Below are 20,422 nucleotides of genomic sequence, written 5' to 3'. Positions count from 1 at the left end.
GTCATCGTCTTCCAGCTCTGGGATGTCTCTACTTCAGCAAATACAAAGGGGGGTTGTGGGAGCACTCGCATTGCTAAGTAAAAATGTATATAAGTATAAGGGAAGTGCTACCGACTAGGCCAAATTGGTCAGTGCACATTCCCAGGGGCCCTGTCCAAGTAATGCAGTATATATGCAAGTGCATGTGCTCACAAAGACAGGGGTTTTTTAGTTATAAAGTTATGATCATAAAGTTGATAAGCCACCATACCACGTCAAGGTAAACCCCACACGGTGGTCCCTAACTTGTTTACCTCTGGTCATAGTATAGAGGATCCTGTGCCTCTCTGCATAATAGCATTAGTTGAAGTAGAAGTCTGCTGAACCTTAGTTTCAGTCTGAGGGCTAGATCCTCCCCCGCTGCTAGCTTACAGCTTTTAAAAGAGAATGATTGCCCAAACCAACGCCCATTTTTAAAAAAAAGTAGAATATGAAAATGGTAAAGACAAAATAAAATTAAATATATAAGTGCATACTTAAATAGTGTATATATATATATATATGTATTAGTACAGGTATAAATAAGTAAGAATATTAATGTGAACTAAAATAAGTAAAGGACAATTTAAATAGTATAGTAATAGGTGTAGTGAATGTGAATGGGTCTTTGTGAACACATGCATTTGCATATCTACTGAATTACTTAGACAGGCACCCAGGGAATGTGCACTGACAAATTGGCCATGTCGGTAGCACTTCCCTTATACTTAATATATTCCTACTTAGCAATGTGAGTGCTCCCAGAACCCCCCTTTGTATGTCTCTACTCCAGGCCATACTTGCCTCATGGAATGGCGGTTTAATAGTAGCTAAGAGGAGTGAGTATAGTGTTTTGACAAGCCTCCTAGGGAAGGTGGCTCTAAGGGCTGATTTTATCTTAGTAACTGTAAGATTCGTGGTGTTCCCCTGAAATTGGGCATTAGTAGCCTGTCTCAGCTGGAAATATGAGAATCAGGGGAGAACTTCCTAGGTCTGACCATGTTTGATTTCATTCCTGCAGCTTATCCTTCCATCTTTGAGAAGGTCCCCAAGTGTGTGTAGACCCACTGTGGCCAGATTCTGTACTCTGCTATGTGTTGCAAATGTGGGAGGAAGGAGTTTCCCCATAGGGGTAGATGTGACGAAAGGAGAGGTTGTGTAATATTGCAAACTTTAAGTGCTGCCACCCATGTTTTGTATAGGTGATTATAACTGGGTGGTTTGTGTGTAAATTGGGGAGTTTGCGGAATGGAATTTGAGTGACTCAGTTGAGCTTGCTAATGTGGCCTGGAGTGGGAAGTTTGGGTTATATAGGTCTGAGTTGAGCCACCAGTGAATATAGTAGATTTGTGCTGCCAGTTTAGCTCTAGCGAACCTGGGGGCTTGTTTGCCCAGAGGAAGGAAGATTGGGCAGTGTCAATGGAGGTAAAGAAGGTACTGGGGATGGGGACTGGGGAATTATGGAAAATATAGAGGAACTTAGGGAGGAAGATCATTTTTAGGAGGTTGATCCTGCCCTAGATTGATATTGGCAGGTTTGCCCACACTTTCAGCTTATCTTTCATAGTGGTGAGTATTGGCTCAAGATTAGATGGTATAAAAGCATAAAGGATCTTTTAGTATGATGTAGAGAGTGATATCCTAAGAAAATTTGCAGTTGGTTTTAATTTTTTTTATTCTTAATTAAGATTTTTGAGTTAAGCAGCTCTCCAGTTTGCAATTTCAGTAGTCTAATTACTTTAGTCCAAATTACCCTAGCAACTATGCATTGATATGAATACGAGACTCTGAATAGAAACATGATTAATAAAAAGTAGAAATATGTTTGTAGCCTTACTGAGCATTTGTTTTTGATGGGGTCAGTGACCCCTATTTGAAAGCTGAAGAGTCAGAAGAAAAAGGCAAATAATTGAAAAACTATAAAAAAATTAAGACCATCTGAAAAGTTGGTAAAATTAACTTAAATGTGAACCACCCCTGGCAAATAAGTGGCAAAGAGATTAAGTGTTGATAACTGTATGGTAATGCCCCTGGGATGTAACAATATAGAAGCCACTCAAAACCTTAAGGGGGAGGCATTAGCAGGCCGGACTGGCAATCTGTGGGTTCGGGCAAATGCCCGATGGGCCGCTTGCTTTAAAATGTAAATGGACTGCTCACCTAAAAATGCAAATTAGTTCTGTTATTAATATGTAAATGAGCCAATCATTTTAGAAATGTAAATGAGCTGTTGCATGTGGCAGCCTAGTCTCTTCAAGTATGCCACAGATTGGCACAAATGGTAATTAAAGTACTCTTATCTGCATGGTCTAGCTGGGGGCACACAAAGGAAAATTTAGAATATACTGTAAGTATACTGTAGGTTCACTAATCCATCTGATAGAATAGTTGCGATAAAAACTAGGGTGAGATATTTGTTGCAAGGGCCAGTTCCAGCATTTAGGGTGTATAATATTGCTGGGGATTATATGGTAATGGACTCTTATAATATCTATTAATAAACACTAGTTCTAGTTAACCTTGGGATTGGAAATATATATCATGCTTTGCATGCGTGTGAATACATGGGCTGCTTTGATATTTTTGCCAGGGCTGTCCGGCACTGGGCATTAGGCAAATGCTTGATGGATGCACCAAGGGGTGCTTGTAGATAAACTTAGCTGTAGCAAGCAATGCCAGTGAGCAGCTGCAATATAAGGGGTATAGATTAGTGGGGGGAGAGGGTCATTCTTCATTACAGAGCACTAGTAAGGCCCTGTGTATGCTAGTGTTAAAAACAGGACATTACTGAATTAGATCTACAATAAATATTTTATTATGCATGCTTAAATACGACAATCACTTTCTATAAATGACTTGTTGACTTGCTGGTCATGTGGTTAAACTGGTGAGTGAGTCAGTAAGAACATTTTCTGCTGGTGGAGAAGAAATCATTTTTCATCCTGCAGGTGTACTCCCTGGATTCAGGGTACGGTATAAAAGAGCTATCTTGTAAGATAAGGGATAATGTTCCAAGAATCATAACAACTAACAAATTATGGAATTTAAAGGGGTTGTTCACCTTTTAGATAACTTTTAGTATTGTGTCTATAATATGCATGAGAGTGATATTCTGAGACAATTTGCAATTGGTTTTCATTTTTTATTAGTTAAGGTTTTTGAGTTATTTAGCTTTTTATTCAGCAGCTTTCATTTGTATGTTAAGCAATCTGGTAGCTAGGGTCTAAATTACCCTAGCAACCATTGATTTGCATAAGAGACTGGGATATGAATAGGAGAGGCCTGAATATAAAGATGAGTAATAAAAAGTAGCAATAACAATAAATTTGTAACTTTACAGAGTGTTTGCTTTTTAGAAGGGGTTAGAGACGCCCATTTGAAAGCTGCAAAGTGTCAGAAGAAAAAGGCAAATAATTACAAAACTATATAAAAAAAAAATAATGAAGACCAATTGAAAAATTGCTTAGAACTGCTTAAAGGTGAACCATCCCTTTAAAGGCATTGCGGTGGGTTTTAAGTGGTCCAATTGTCATTTTTTTGTGATTCTTTGTATGTATCTTGAAAAATCACTGTAAAAATTTTAAATTTGCGTAAAACTGCAATGTGTTATTTTTTGCCATGATTTGCACAAATCAAGAATATTAATAAATCTGTGCCATAGTGAGCATCAATGATGGTCACATGCCAGTATATTTTTGGTGTTAATTGCTATGGCAAAGATAGCTTTTTTAAAATGTATTACAGTGCTGTGTTTAAAGGGAACCTGTAATCAGACATAAAAAGCTGTACAATAAAAGTCCTTTTTAAATCAAACATGAAACCCAAACAAGCTAACTGTTATAGACTTGTTCAAAATTCTCAGCTGTCAATCATATTTGCCTGCCCATCCTCTATGCCGAGCAGGGCACGCAATTACTTTCACTTTCTATTCTGCACTGCCCATAAACAAGATTTTGTGATTATACAAAGCTTGCCTTAATAACAGTGTCCATAAAATGGCGCCTGCCTGCTTGCTGTGATTGTGTATTTCCAAGACTAAAAAAAATATTTAAATCATTCTTATTGCGTGAAAGTGAAGTTTATTTTGCTTGACCAACATCATAAAATAGGATTTGTAATAATTTCTTAAAGTAACAGGAGCCCTTTAAAAGTAGTCTTACTAAGTATTAGACAGAAAAAGGCCTTGATATTTTGATGATATGTAACATGTTTGTTAAGGGAATGTAAATGATTGATCAACCAGCCACTTTATGGTGAAATACTACTATACCACTTTTAGTGCTTTTTAAACAATACCGTTTAATGTGATTTAGCTCTCTATGCTAGTCCGTATGTACCGCTTTTATCAGTTTTTTATAAATTGCCTTTGGGAATTTACCTGCATTGACTGGGTGGGAATGGAACTTGAGCTGGCAGAATATATGATATATCATAGATACTATCTAGATGCTGATATTAAAGTTAACCTTACCTACTAGTAGGTTTGAAGTTTATAAAAATTCTTATTCTACAATGTATTTTGCCAATAATACAGGAACTCTGACCCACTTATACATTCCCTAACGTATAGGTTCCCACCTAAGGGGCTGGACCCACAGGGGTAAACTTTTATTTTTATCCTAGATATTCTTAGAACCACAGCAGAATGACCAATGTGTATTGGAGGGCAGCTACAGAGAGTGGTGAATCAATGAGATGGGAGGCCCTTGAGCCACACTTTCCACAGTCTAGGCGACTCCCACTCCCAAATGTTTAGAAAAATACAACAATAAATCACAAGTGCACCTGGAGACACAAGAGCCACATGATCTAGTTTTTTTTCAATTAATATTTGTATTTTCTTTTCTTTGGAACATGCTGGGAGAAGATTAAGTAGCCAAACAAATAAAGGTGCATGTGTGGGTGTGCATAAAAGCTCTCTAAGACACCTCAAACGCCACTCACACACACATGCCTTGCCTTGTCTCGCAGGGCCAGATTACTGTTTGGGCTACCCCTAGGCCAGAGGGCCACCTGCCCCGTCTCCTCACGAGCATGCCCCCTCACCTTGCAAGCGGGTGCATGCACAGGCTACCTTCAGAGCACTGGGGATTAGGTGCACCTCAGCTCATCCCCAGTGCTTCCAGTAAAATTGGAATGTAGCTGGGCACCATGCCACCCCTAAAATATTGCCGCGCTAGGCCCGGGGGCATCTGTGGCCTTGCCACAAATCCGGGCTTGCTTGTCTGGCTGCCTAATCTTCTCATATTCATTAATCCACCCCTGGCTACAGGCTAAAAAAACCTCTACCATACACGTAGAAGCTCCAATTGCAGAATTCCAAAATACTCAACTGTTATACCAACTGTTCCAATATATGATTCATTAAACAAGAATGTATTTTCATATTACATATCTGTTTTTAATGTTAATGTTTATAATCTTTACTGGGTAATAATGCTAGTTTTCATTTCCATAAGATGACAACATTCGATATCTACATCTGGAAGACCTTGGTTCTGATAAAGTAAAGGCAACATGGAGCACTGCTGAAGGAGAAGTGCAGGGTTACCTTATAAAGTGCCAGCGGCAACTAGGCTCTTCATCACGGGTCAGTGTGGGGCCCCAAGCTGATAGCCTTATTCTGAATGATATGGAAGCAGGGACTACAAGCGAGATTTGTGTTATGCCAGTGTATGTGAATGGAGCAGGGAAGAACCTGTGCAAGACTGTTAAGACATAACCAGGTACGGTATGTTTGGAAGTGCCTAAACTTGTTCTGCAAACCAAAACTAGTGATAATAGCACAAAATACAGACACTAATGAGACTTTGCCGATTTGTAAGGTGAGCCTTCCTGGCCACCCGTGTGCTCCTGTTGCCATTGCTTCCAATCCTGTTGTGATCCTGGTATCCTTGGTGTCTGAAAGCTGCCAGCCCTGAACCTTTGTCTAACTCATCATTGGTCCCTACCCAAATACTACCATGGGCCCCTGAGACCCTGGTTAGGCACCACTGATCACGTCAATGAAATAGAAGCAAATTTATGAGATGTGTGTACTGTGCTGAATTATGCATCAGCTTAGATTCAGATTCAAGTAAATGAATTGTTATAATCCATGGATCCAACCTTTTTTCACCCGTGAGCCACATTCAAATATTGAAAGAGTTGGAGAGCAACACAAGCATGAAATGTCTCTGGGGATGTCAAATAAGGATCTTGATTGGCTATTTGGTAGCCCCTATGTGGACTGGCAGCCTCCAAGATGTTCTTATTGGCAGTAGACCTGTGGTTTATGCAACCAAAACTTGCCTCCAAACCAGGAATTAGAAAATAAGCACCTGCTTTGCCACTGAGAGCAACATCCAAGGAGTTTGTGAGCAAAATGTTACTCATGAGCCACTGGTTGGGGATCACTGTTTATAATCCATTGTATTGGCTCTACAAGTTCATTTAAAAGAAAGTCCCAAATAGAAAAACTGAAATTATCTCTAGCCCAATGTAACTAGTATCATACACAATTATAGTTGGTCATCACTCTGCAGCCATATTGCAGTCTCCTTTTCACAGGAGCTATTAATCACAGTTTCCGAGATGAGATGATTTTTTTCACACAGCTCCTTGAAAATTAAAATAGTAATTTCTCTTTAGAAAATGAATCTCAGAATCAGAGTCTAATGCAGTCTCACCCAGTGCAGTAAGTCATTATCAGTCAAGTAGTCACACCAAGAGTCACTGAAAGCTCATGGCATGAAGTTAATGGGCCCCACAGCAAAGAGAGCTATCGCCAAAATGAAAATTTAATATAAACTTCAGCATACTGAAAAATTAAGTTTTCTAAATACAATCAATTAAATATTCTGTATTGTTTCTGAAATAATCCAGTTTATCTTCAATATTCCTCTCTCAGCATCTGTTTCTCTTCATTCGGTCTACATTCTGGAGTTTAGTGCCAGATATTCATTGACAGTTAGATCCAATACATCTTATAGGAGGGGCTCCTTTTGCTTAAAAGATGTATTTGAGCTCACTCTATTAAAATCACCAGACATCATGGGGCAAATTCACTAAGATGCGAAGTTGCGCCAGGCGCAACTTCGCCGCACTTCGCCAGGCGTAGTATCGCCAGCTCTCCGCAAATTCACTAAAATCCGAAGTTGCGCTCAGGGGTAGCGTAAGGTTGCGAAGTTGCGCTAGCGTTGTTTCACTATGTATAGCGAAGTTACGCTAGCGAAGGCTAATTTGCATACGGCGCCAAATTCAAATTTCAATGGAGGAATACGTATCAGCACTACAAATGCCCAAAAAACCTTCAAATCAGCAAATAAAATTTTTATTTTGCCCTACGCATGTGCCCACTGTCTAGGCAAGTTGCCATGAGTCAGGAAATGTAGGGGGGAAGGAGGGGAGCCCCAAAAAAAATTTCGATCTTTTTCAGCCTATCACCCATAATGTAGAAAACACGCCAGCATTTTTTGGGACTTAGAAAAAATTTTGACTTTTTTTTAAACAATCCCTATCTTCTCTATTGCGCTTCGCCAGGTCTGAGGTGGCGAAGGAAGTCTAGCGTAAAAGGTAGCGTTCAGTACACTGCGCAAGTTAGTGAATTTGTGTAGTTACGTCGCTAGCGAAAATTCGCCTGGCGTAAGGGTGCGAAGTAACACTAGCGAAACTACGCCAGCGTTCGTTAGTGAATTTGCGCAGTAACGAAAATGCCAAACACTAGCGAATTAACGCTAGCGTTCGGCGCTTCGGTGCTTAGTGAATTTGCCCCCATGTCTCTCTACATGCAGAATTTGTGCAAAAGGCAGTTATTTTGTTTGTACTGGAATCAGTTATTTGAGCAAGCTCTAATACATCTGCTCGTAAAGAAAGCCCCCCTATAAGATATATTGGATCTAACTGTCAATTACTAGCTGATACCCAACTCCTGCAAGAAGACAGAATGAAGAGAAACAGATGCTGAGAGAGGGATAGTGAACATAAACTTGATCAGAAACGATGCAGAATATTTAATTGATTGTATTTAGAAAGTTTTTTATTTCAATATGATGAAGCTTATATTAAATTTAAATTTTTTGCGATAGTTTTCCTTTAAACAATCATCCTTATAATTAATAGACAACACTCATAAATCCCTCAGGCTACAAGGATGATAACTAATGAGATAGGTTACCTGGGCATCCCTTTAAAACTGGACACCTATAAGACAAAGTCAGCTGCGTATTGTACCATGCATGTTACTCTAGGGATGACCTGTCTTACCGATATATGACCAAAAATTGTACAGATATTTATTGGCAGGATTGAGAACTGTTTGATGCAGACATCATTGGGCTCAGTAGGCTAGAGTCCTGCACGGGGTATAGTCGACCCGCCAACCCTTCACCCGACCCGCAACTGCCACCCTACCCAAAACCGGTATCCGACCCAGACTGAGTTAAACTAACCTTCCAACCCAGGAGTGACGTCACCATTGACTGGAAGTGACATCGCTTGGCCACACGTACAGCCAGTTTACTTCATTTAGTTGCATTCTGCCTGGCAGATTACAGTATGCCTCTGAAATGAATACTATATTAGCAATTCATAATGTGCAAGTTGACTCGATCAACCCTTTAACTAGTGACTCTTATTAAAACCTAATTTTGGAGTTCAGCACCTAAGAAAATATCTTATTTATTATATGGGTTGACCTACATTTTTATTGGCTTGAAAAAGTCAGCGATATATCAATGAGCTACCTTGCTTATTTTTTCATGAATAAATACTACTAAATATGAATGTTACTTTTTCTTTAAAAGTGTACTGAAACAAAAAGAAAAAATAATATATGGTCTGCCAAATGTAATATTCATAGGAGCTTATATTTGTGTTTCTTTACTTCCAGCAACACGTGCAGTGGACTACCCTAGGACTGAGTGATACTAGACTATTGCATCAATGTCCCTAGAAGCTAGAGATCAGAAGAAGACGCAGGTGCTAACAAAAGGAGTAAGTGAAGAGGTTGCTGCTGTATCTTTATCATTCAGAAAAGAAAAACATGGCACTGTGCCGCAGTCCTTTTTCCTATCTCTAGATGGCAGTTGGGCCGAATTAAGCTGGAAGTTCTGACACTGCGAGTAAGGTCACATCTGCAAGAGAAATGGCTTGACTGGGGGGGGCATCTTCACCAAAATATGTTGAGAACCTTGAAATTGTCTTTAAAGTAACCGTTAAAGCTTCAATCAAGCACATTTCATCTTTCCCTTTTGGTGCAAGAACTGGGATTGGCCTGGAAGGAAATATAACTTTTTATTTGCAGGAAGCCATATTAGGGAACGCATCAGTGATTTCCTTAGTACTGTGTTTTTCCCCTGACCATGCTGGCACCAACTATATTGAAGTATATTGACTACCCTCTTATTAATCTGTCCTAGGAGAACACTCTCTGTGTACATGACCAACTCCAAAGAAGTATTTTAATATTTCATTGTTCCCATGGACAGAGAAGTTCTCTGTGTCTGCTTCAACTCCATAAATAAAGTTACAGAAACGAGTGACACCGTTGGATTGTGATAAGCTTATGAGTATTTGTCATGGACGCAGTGTACTTAAAGATTTATGTAATGCACTGGCTCAGGGGCAGAGTGTGCTGAACTGCCAGTATAGCCACCATTTTTTATTAGACACCCCCCATACAAGCAGAAAGGATAAAAGTAAAAGTTCAGGCTGAGATACCTGGTATATTGAATCTTTGGTGATATATATCGGTTCCATGACCTGAGCTTATTGGGCAAAATTAGATTGCAAAAGAGGGATTGTCATCACTGCATTTTAGTAGATGTTATTAGAGACCATTCACCTCTAACTGGCCAAGTCAGCTCACTGAATACTTGCATAGGCCTGGCTAGGTAAACACATTGTCCAGTCAAATCTTCAAGGCACTGTCTATGGAACTGAACATGTATGAAATATACTCCTTTATGTAGGATGTGGAAGACAGTAGGTTGCAGAAGACAACATGAATGTGTCTTGAAGGCACTGACCATTCTAGAGTGAGGTTATATGTTGACCGACTGCCATCTTGAAAAGGGGGGAGGGTGCTTTTTTCTCAGCTCTGCGGATGGAGCTCAGCTTTGACCAGCTGGAGATATTTCTCAGTAGTGATGAGCGAAAAATTAATGAAACTGCAAAACAAATTTCGAACAAATTGGTCAATGGGCGTTTTTACGTGCAACTTTTTTTACGCGTAACAATTTTTCATACTGAAAATGAATTAGTCAACGGGCGTTTTTTCATATGGCAACTTCAGGCGACTTCGGAACATTAAGCGTTCCCGGTGGCTATTTACATTCTAACCGGCTGGAAGGTAGGGGAGGCAGTTCGGTGAGATTAGTTGTCCGAAGAAGAGGAGATTTGTCGCCGGGCGACTAATCTCCCCGAAACGCAGCATGTCACTGCCCTTGAAGTCAATGGGCGTTTTTTCTTATGTTGACTTTTTTGTCCTAATGCATTAAAGTCAATGGGAATAAATTCGCTCATCGCAATGGGAATAAATTCGCTCATCACTATTTCTCAGATCTAGCATTGCAAGCTAAATGCTTCAAGTCTCTAACCTATTGGCAATAAAAGGAGATGCCATCAATCTCAATGGCTCACACTTTGCTCAGTGTTACTAACAAACCACAGGAACATAGTTCTACTGTTCTAACAATTTTCAAACTCTTATTCCTGGTATTAATTATTTATGAAGGAAATTAAGCTTCACTGATGGTCCAGCACTCATTGGCCAGATATTTACATATAAGTGAAAAACACGTGTGTTGCTGATCAAGGAGGTGCATCCCTAATATTGACACAAAAATGTCACTGCCGTTAACGCTATTCTTTGTCCACAATACTGTATTTTGCACTCAGTTGCTGCAAAGATTAAAAGTTTTCAGGGGCTGCACCAAGGAGGCACTAGGTGGCAGTGTATTAAATGGACATAGAAGTGTGGTTTGCTAGTGACGTAGCTTACAATCTGAGACTGTGGTCCTGAATGTACTTGCAACTCTAGCCTAGCATATTGCGTCTTTTTGTCTCATACTGTATAGAGAACAGAGAGCCTATGTTAGCACAGTCCACTTGAGTTTTCATTGTTAATGAAGTACAGGATTTTTGTTCATTTTGCTTGGTATTATTGAGGCACATCTTGCTTGTGTATGTACAGATTTCCCCCACAGTATTCTATTCATTGTTTTCTATTATCACATTTTTTATATTGCTTCTAACCCTGACATTTAATTGTTGCACAGCAGAAATAACATTGTGGGTGGAAAATAAAAAAAATAAAGCTTGATTTTCTTTGCTATGTTCTACTGTATATTCACTTGGCAATGGGGAATTGAACTGATTATCCATATGTACTCCTCATCTCATTTCTAATCTGCTCTTTAGAAAAAGAGAAATTGGAAAGTGAAATTGCAGTGAAGATGCAATTTACAATATATCACATTGCACTTGTTGCTCCTAAATACCAGATCTGAAAGAAATCCTTAAAGGAATTGTTCAGTATAAAAATAAAAACTGGGTAAATACAGTAGATAGGCTGTGCAAAATAAAAATGTTTTTAATATAGTTAGTCAAAAATGTAATGTATAAAGGCTGGAGTGACTGGATATCTAACATAATAGCCAGAACACTACTTCCTGCTTTGCAGCTCTCTTGGTTTCCACTGATTGGTTACCAGGCAGTAACCAATCAGTGGGTCACATGGGTCATATCTGTTGCTTTTGAATCTGAGCTGAATGCTAAGGATCAATTGCAAACTCACTGAACATTTATGTCCCATATGGCCCCCCTTAAAGTCGCTGACTAACTTAGAGTTATAGAGCTGCAAAGTAGGAAGTAGTGTTCTGGCTATTATGTTGTACACCTAGTCACTCCAGCCTTTATACATTACATTTTTGGTTAACAAACTATATTAGAAACATTATTTATTTTGCACAGCTGTGCACAAGGAATAATATGGAGGGCAGCGCTGGACTGTACATTATCCATCTGCAGAAACTATTGTAAATAGTTATAAATGAGTCATATTTTTTATACTCGAAGTATATACTAAAAGAAAATCTTTCGGCTGTGTTGGAGTGTCCGGCTCCAGGATGGTATTGTTTAAAGGATAAGTAAGGATAAGTATTCTAAGAACCTTTGCACATTCATTATTTATTGTTTTTTAATTCCAAGATATTAAAAGGGTGGTTTACCTTCAAGTTAACTGTTAATATGTTATAGAATGGCCAAATCTGGGAAATTTTTCAGTTTGTCTTCATTATTTATTTTTTAGGTTTTTGAATTATTTGCCACCTTCTTTTGACTCTTTTTAGCTTTCAAATGGGGGTCATCTAAAAACCAAATGCTCTGTAAGGCTACAAATGTATTATTGCTACTTTTTATTGCTCATCTTTATATTAAGGCCTCTCCTATTCATATTTCAGTCTCTTATTCAAATCAATGCATGGTTGCTAGGGTAATTTGGACTCCATCAACCAGATTGCTGGAGAGATGTTGAATACAACTCTAAATAATTTAAAAACCACACATAATAAAAAAAGAAAACCAATTGCAAATTTTCTCAGGGTATCACTCTCTACATCATATTAAAAATTAATTTAAAGGTGAACACCCCCTTTAACCTGCCTACTCTAAAGGTTTTTCCAGTAATGCCTTAAAAACGTACTTTCTTCTGTGCAAGCGATGGCTGATAATGCCTTCTCCCTTTCAGATTTGTACAAGGCAGTCAAAGGATACAATTTCTGACCACCAAGAAGTCAATGAAGTTGTCTGGAGAAAGAAAGAGGCTGCTCTGATTCGGAAAAATATTAGAAACCTTTCTCAAATCTTTCCTAACCAGAAGAACATCAGAGCAGCCTCTTTTTTTCTCCTGACAACTTCACTGACTTCTTAGTGGACAGAATGGTCAGAAACTGACCAGCGTGTGATGCTTTGTAAAAATCAAACAGTACATGTATCCTTTAATATCTTCCATATCAAGGTCTATGGCAATTTACAACTGCCTCTCTGCCATAATATCCAGAACACCAGCATTTGGGCCTCTGCAGGAAATATGCTATAGGCAGGAAAGGGGCCACACCACTGTTTTATACTGGGAATGGGTGTTATCTTTAAAACTGAAGTGCAGTGGCGTAACTACCTGGGGTGCAATAGGTGCAGCTGCACCAGGGTCAGTGCCCCGCCACCCTTTATGAGGCCCGCTGCATCCCAGGAACGAAATGAAAATACTTGCAAATCTGGCCCTGTGCTTATGGGGGCTGCACCAGTGCCAGCTCTGATTCTCTTTTCTCTTCTTTTTCCTTCATCCCCCAGTGGCCCAATCCCGATTGGCACAGCCCACCTCTGAACCTGACTGGCCCAGCCAGCTGCTGAATCCAATTGGCCCAGCAAGCCACTGAATCCGATTGGCCCAGCCCGCCCCAAACCCAAATGGCCCTGTCCACCCCCAAATCCAATTGGCCCAGCCTGCCACTGAGCCCGATTGGCCCAGCCCACCCCAAACTCAATTGGTCAGTCCCATAGTGAAAAGACTTCTATGAGGAGAAAAAAAGAAGAAAGAAAAGTGTTGGACAAAAGGTACAAACTGGGATGTAAAAGACTGTATGGAGAATGGGAAAGTATCAGAAATTGGGAGATACATAAAGGGAAAGAAAGTTTATTTGTAGAACACCAAATAAATGAGTAAAGGTGAGTGTGGCAGAGGTGATAGTGGGGATGAAAAATGGAAAAATATATGTTTAAGGAAGAAAAAGAATATTTGGTATGTGAAAGAAAAGTAATATAAGCACATAAGAGCTGAGATGCTGGGAGAAGAAAAGACAATGATAATGTGGTAAAGAGAAAAAGAAAATATCAAAAAATAGAAATCAAAAGGCACCTTTGACCGTTTTTTTCTCACCATGGGAGTTTTTGAAATGCCAGCTAATTTGTAGTTTCCATCAATTGATTTTTATGCCTATAGGTATTCCTCTGTACTAAGCACAATTCAGCAGGAACAGTCCCCTAAGTTTGCTCATAGTCTGCACAGAGAGATCCCATAAAACTATGGCAGCATAGGTATTCCTCTGTACTAAGCACAATTCAGCAAGAACAGCCCCTAAGTTTGCTCATAGTCTGCACAGAGAGATCACATAAAACTATGGCAGCATAGGTATTCCTCTGTACTAAGCACAAGTCAGCAGGAACAGCTCCTAAGTTTGCTCATAGCGTGTACAGAGAGATACCATAAAACTATGGCAACATTGGCATTCCCCTGTACTAAGCCCAATTCAGCAGGAACAGTCCCCTAAATTTGCTCATAGTCTGTACAGAGAGATTCCATAAAACAATGGCAGCATAGGTATTCCTCTGTACTAAGCACAATTCAGCAAGAACAGCCCCCAAAGTTTGCTCAAAGTCTGTACAGAGAGATCCCATAAAATTATGGCAGCATAGGTATTCCTCTGTACTAAGCACAATTCAGCAGGAACAGTCCCCTAAGTTTGCTCATAGCCTGTACAGAAAGATCCCATAAAACTATGGCATCATATTTATTCACCCGTACTAAGCACAATTCAGCAAGAACAGTCCCCTAATGTTGCTCATAGCCTGTACAGAGAGATCCCATAAAACTATGGCATCATATTTATTCCCCCGTACTAAGCACAATTCAGCAAGAACAGTCCCCTAATGTTGCTCATTGTCTGTACAGAGAGATCCCATATAATTATGGCAACATATTTATTCACCCGTACTAAGCACAATTCAGCAAGAACAGTCCCCTAATGTTGCTCATAGTCTGTACAGAGAGATCCCATACAACTATGGCAGCATAGGTATTCCCCTGTACTAAGCACAATTCAGCAGGAACAGCCCCCAACGTTTGTTTATAGCCTGTACAGAGAGATCCCATAAAACTATGGCAGCATAGGTATTCCCTTCCCCTGTACTTTGCATAATTCAGCAGCTACAGCCCCCTAAGTTTTCTCATAGCTTGACCAGGCCTGAATTTTTCTGTGATACATGAGTGGTACTCAGTCTGCAGCAGTAGAAGCAGTAGAAGAATCACCAGGACACAGGAATTCATTTAGCAGGGCAAGCCCTTGCAATTTTATTAATGCAGTGCATTTGTCAAGCAAGGGGCGTGCCCTGAAACGTCGCACTGCATTAATAAAATTGCAAGGGCTTGCCCTGCTAACTGAATTCCTGTGTGCCGGTCGGTGATTCTTCTACGTACCTTGGTTGGGTGGTTGCCGATTCCCCTACCACCGAGCACCAGGACACGCTGTTTGGGTTTTGTGAGGTGTGTGGTCTCTCCAATTGACACTCTGTACTATATAACTCAGCCTGCAGCCTTGTGCCTTCATATGGTCACAGAACCCCTCAGTGACTCCAAATATCCTTATCATTTACAGTAGGGGGTACATATAATACATGAGTGATACTCCGAGTTCCCTGTATCGCTCAGCCTGCAGCCTTGTGCCTTTATATGGTCACAGAACCCATCAGTCTCTTCTAATATCCTTATAATTTACAGTTGGGGGTACATTATCCCTTATAATACATGAGTGATACTCAGAGTTCCCTGTATAACTCAGCCTGCAGCCTTGTGCCTTTATATGGTCACAGAAACCCTCAGTGACTTCTAATATCCTTATCATTTACAGTAGGGGGTACATTATCCCTTATAATACATGAGTGATACTCAGAGTTCCCTGTATAACTCAGCCTGCAGCCTTGTGCCTTTATATGGTCACAGAACCCCTCAGTGACTCCAAATATCCTTATCATTTACAGTAGGGGGTACATATAATACATGAGTGATACTCCGAGTTCCCTGTATCGCTCAGCCTGCAGCCTTGTGCCTTTATATGGTCACAGAACCCATCAGTCTCTTCTAATATCCTTATAATTTACAGTTGGGGGTACATTATCCCTTATAATACATGAGTGATACTCAGAGTTCCCTGTATAACTCAGCCTGCAGCCTTGTGCCTTTATATGGTCACAGAACAACCCCTCAGTGACTTCTAATATCCTTATCATTTACAGTAGGGGGTACAGTAGGGGGTACACGGGTGAGTGGTCTGACACATCTGTACATTTTTTAGATGTGAAACTTAGTATTTGCAACCATAAAATCATAACAGAAATGTATTCTAAACCCACAGACCGAAATACGTTGTTGCTTAGATCCAGTTACCACAATCCACATATATTGAACGCCATACCCAAGGGCCAATATATGCGTGCTCGTCGCATTGCATCCACGGATAGCCAATATAAAAGGGCGGCTGATGCTTTGACAAATAAATTGTCTAAACGGGGATACCAGGGAACTAAATTGAAAACCATCCAAAATGAGATAGGTAGAATCAGCAGGGATGAACTTATACACACACCCATTAAAAAACAGTCCAATGATCGTATACCTTTTGTATCAAAATTTGGCAGACAAAGTAAATGCATTGAAAACATCATAAAAAGGTTTTGGCCTGTACTACAACAGGATAGCAAATATGGTTCACTTTTTAAAGAGATACCTATATTCAGTTACACTAGGGGTCGGAGCCTTAGAGACATTTTGTGTCCCTCAGACATTGTTCAGCAAAAAGAGAAAAAAATGTTTTGGGGACCACCAAAGAGAGGTACGTATGCATGTTTAAATTGTGTTTGCTGCCCCTCTATAATAAAAGGAGAAACAGTGTGCCATCCCACCAAAGGTAATAACGTACCCCTTAGAAGTTTTTCAACATGCGATACCAAAAATGTGGTTTACATGTTAAAATGCCCTTGTGGATTAGCCTATATTGGTCAAACAGGCAGAGCAGTTAAGGAGCGTATAAAGGAACACAAGGGTAATATTAGAAACTTCAAAGCAGGCACCCAATCCGATACATCTGTATCGAGACATTTTGTCTCCCAAGGCCATAGCCAGACACAATTGAGATGGATGGTATTGGAACATGTGAAACTACCAAGAAGAGGAGGAAACCTCTCCAAATTGCTTCTACAACATGAAGCAAGATGGATTAAAAAATTGAATACTATGTACCCGATGGGTCTAAATGACCATTGGAGCCTAATTCCGTTTCTTTGATTTATGATCACTATCTAATAGATGTCTTCCTCGTTTTCTCTTTTTACAGATTCTGAAATTTTCTAACCAGTTAGTCTCTACTAAGGGTAAGACGTATATACTATAACTTAGTTCCAATGAAGCTGTATTTGTGAATCTATTGCTACCTAGAATAATTCGAATGTGACGTGTGACATTTGCCTTAGTGGAATTAGGCCCTAAGGGGCAGTTTTTCACACTAAATTACTTTTTCAGTGTTTTACTCTTTTGTATTACTTATATGAGTAAATATTATATATTAACTTTTTGTATACACTTTTAGGTATTTATGGGACTGCCACGTTGTATCCAGTATAAAGGACTTTATTATCTTGAATTTTAGCAATATTGTATATATATTGGATTTTTGCTTACATTGAATCTTCATTGGTGTTTAGGAGGTGGGGGGTGTGTCTACAGACCTCGTTGAGGTGATTTAAACGCTGTAATTCACTTATATTACACACTTGAAAAAGGGCAGTTGCGCCCGAAACATGTTGTGTGTGGATTAAAATAAAATTTGGCACATTTGCAGTTATCCTGCGATTTGGTCCTTTGTTCCAGACTACAGATATTGGATTGATATTTTAGGTGCTTGGACGGAGCACCATAGGAACAGTAATAGGATCCACTGCAATCCTCCGTGTGTATCAATCACATTATTGAGATTATCCCTTATATCATTATAATACAGTGAAACCTCAATTTACATGTCCTTTTTACATGTAACGTTTACATTAACCTTTAGTATGTTATATACTGGCAAATTCTTGGCATCTTTTAAATTGGTCTTCATTGTTTATTTTTATTGTTTTTGAATTATTTTCCTTCCTCTTCTACATCTTTCCAGCTTTTAAATGGGGGTTATTGACCCCATCTAAAAACAAATGCTACTTTTTAATGACTCATTTGTGTATTTAGACCCTCTTCTATTCATATTCCAGTCTCTTATTCAAATCAGTGCATGGTTGCTAGGGGAATTTGGACCTTAGCAACCAGACTGCTGAAATCGCAAACTGGAGAGCTTCTGAATAAAACGCTAAATAACTCAAAAACCACAAATAAAATAAAAACCAATTGCAAATTGTATTAGAATATCACTCTATACTGAAAGTTACTCATAGGTGAACAATCCCTTTAGGGGGGCCCAGTTGTACATTTCTGTACCTGGGCCCTTAGGGGTCTAGTTACGCCAGTGCTCCCAGTGACCGGACAACGGAGGGTGATACAGGTCAGCCATTGCCTGAGAGTATAGCTTCCAGTATAAACTCACTAAGGTATTTTACAAACATGGGAGGCAATTTAATGAATAAAGTAATCTTACTTATGCCACAATTTGAAAAAACTGCAGCCAAAAAACATTATCCTGAATGTGTTTTCCGAATCGAGTTTTTTCTTAAATAAGCTAAAAAAATGATTTAAATTACAATTGCTAGAAATCACAATATTTTATACCACACTTCCATAGAGTGTATTTGGCACAAACATCAAAGTCTCAAATGTTATATTTTTCTATGCCTTTGATAATAATTGATGCTTTGATTTATATGCTTTGGAGCTCTGTGTTACTAGAGTAACCAAACCAAGGCGTTTCTATGGAGGATAATTACTGGAGTGATGGAAAAGAATATTCCCAAATACAGATTTTAAAAAGAATTGCTGAAAACATGCATTACTAAATGATGTAGACGGAGATATAAACCCCAATGTGAGAGAAATCTCATTTACATTGTTTCATTCGCAAATCCTGTGAGACTATGGAAAAAGAGAATCAATCTGAAAACTAAACAAGGATTCGGTTACTGTTGAGCACAAAGTATTACCTTGACATTCCAGCTGTATTGAAACATTCCTGCTGATTCATACTTTACAATTACTGGCAATGAACTTTTTCTTTATCACTAAGCAAACTAAAACATGGTTAGAAAGGAGTGATGCATCAGACAGCCAAAGGGGTTGTTCACCTTTAAAATTAACTTTTAGTATGAAGCAAAGAATGATATTCTAAACCAATGTGCTATTGGGTTTTAATTTTTTTGTATTATTTGTGTGTGTTTTTTTTAGTTATTTAGCTTTTTATTCATCAGTTCTCCAATTTGAAATTACCCTAGCGGCTTTGCCTTGATATGATTAAGAGACTGCAATATAAATAGGGGAGAGCCTGAATAAAAAGATAAGTAATACAAAGTAGCAATAACTATAAATGTGTAGCCTTACAGAGCATTTGTTTTTTAGATGGGGTCAGCGACCCCTATTTGAAAGCTGCAAAGAAGAAGGTAAATAATTCAAAAGCTATAAAAGAAAAATTGATGGTCAATTGAAAAGTTGCTTAGAATTAGAAATTCTATAACTTGCTAAAAGTTAACTTAAAGGGCATGTAAAGCCAAACAAATAAAATCCCATTTTTACTTTCTTTAATGAAAAAGAAACCTATCTCCAATATACTTTAATTAAAAAATGTGTACTGTTTTTATAAGAAACCTGACTGTATGCAGTGAAATTCCCCCTTCATTTACTGCTGTGGATAGGAATTGTCAGATGGTCCCTAACTGCTCAGCAGGGAAACAATCATACTTATGAACAGCAGGGGGAGCCCCCGACTTACTTCCCAGCATTGCAGAACTCAAGCAGCTTTGTTTATGACGATCTCTATGCAGCCCAGACCACACTGAGCATTTGCTCAGTCTTAGTCTTGCAAAGATGTTTAACAAATTTACAAGATGGTGACCCCCTGTAGCCAACTTTGAAAGCATAAATCATTTGCTTGATTTGGCTACTTGGATAAATTGGACCATTCTAACAAACAGGTTCTGAAATGGCAAACTTCTGAACAAAAAAACTAAAGAGAATATAAAGGTGATCAACCCCTTTAAGAATGTTATACTTTACAACTGAACCTATACTGGCATCAGTCTTTAAGCATTTGATCTACAATAGAAGCTGTCTGTGTCCTTGATGTATTTGTCATAACAGAGTAACATTACTTCACCAGGAACAGCTTTTGCAGCTTTTTCGGGAGAGGCTCCCACCATACCTTGTTTGTGCTACAGCGCTTTGAAATATTTGCAGATCAATATAAAACTGAATTATAACAAAAAACTGGACAAAGAGAGAGAAACATGCATATGCCTCATCATTTTATTACTAGCGGTTTAATAAATGAGGACACTCACAAATCAAAGTGATGTTTACCGATACAGTCACATATAAAAGAGCAAATAGAGTAGCATTATATGGTGGTGTCCTTTTACACGTGTGTACACCATTGATAAAATTACTCTGTGTAATAAA

The 20,422-nt window shown here is 39.0% G+C and overlaps 1 protein-coding gene across 1 annotated transcript in view; it reads left to right on the top strand.

The window, feature by feature from the left end:
- The window catches only part of vwa1.L (von Willebrand factor A domain containing 1 L homeolog), a 59,720-nt gene extending 48,390 nt beyond the window's left edge, over nucleotides 1-11,330 (top strand). Inside the window, exons 5-6 of the mRNA XM_018226028.2 lie at nucleotides 5,478-5,744; nucleotides 8,888-11,330. Of these exons, the coding sequence (XP_018081517.1) occupies nucleotides 5,478-5,740 (263 nt within the window). The 3' untranslated portion in view covers nucleotides 5,741-5,744; nucleotides 8,888-11,330. The remainder of the gene's footprint in view (nucleotides 1-5,477; nucleotides 5,745-8,887) is intronic.
- The last annotated feature ends 9,092 nt before the right edge of the window (nucleotides 11,331-20,422 follow it).

The sequence above is a fragment of the Xenopus laevis genome, chromosome 7L (genome assembly GCF_017654675.1).
Source record: "Xenopus laevis strain J_2021 chromosome 7L, Xenopus_laevis_v10.1, whole genome shotgun sequence".
NCBI lineage: Eukaryota > Metazoa > Chordata > Amphibia > Anura > Pipidae > Xenopus > Xenopus laevis.
The sequence above is the reverse complement of the archived record's forward strand: the minus strand, read 5'-3'. Positions and strand labels throughout refer to the sequence as shown.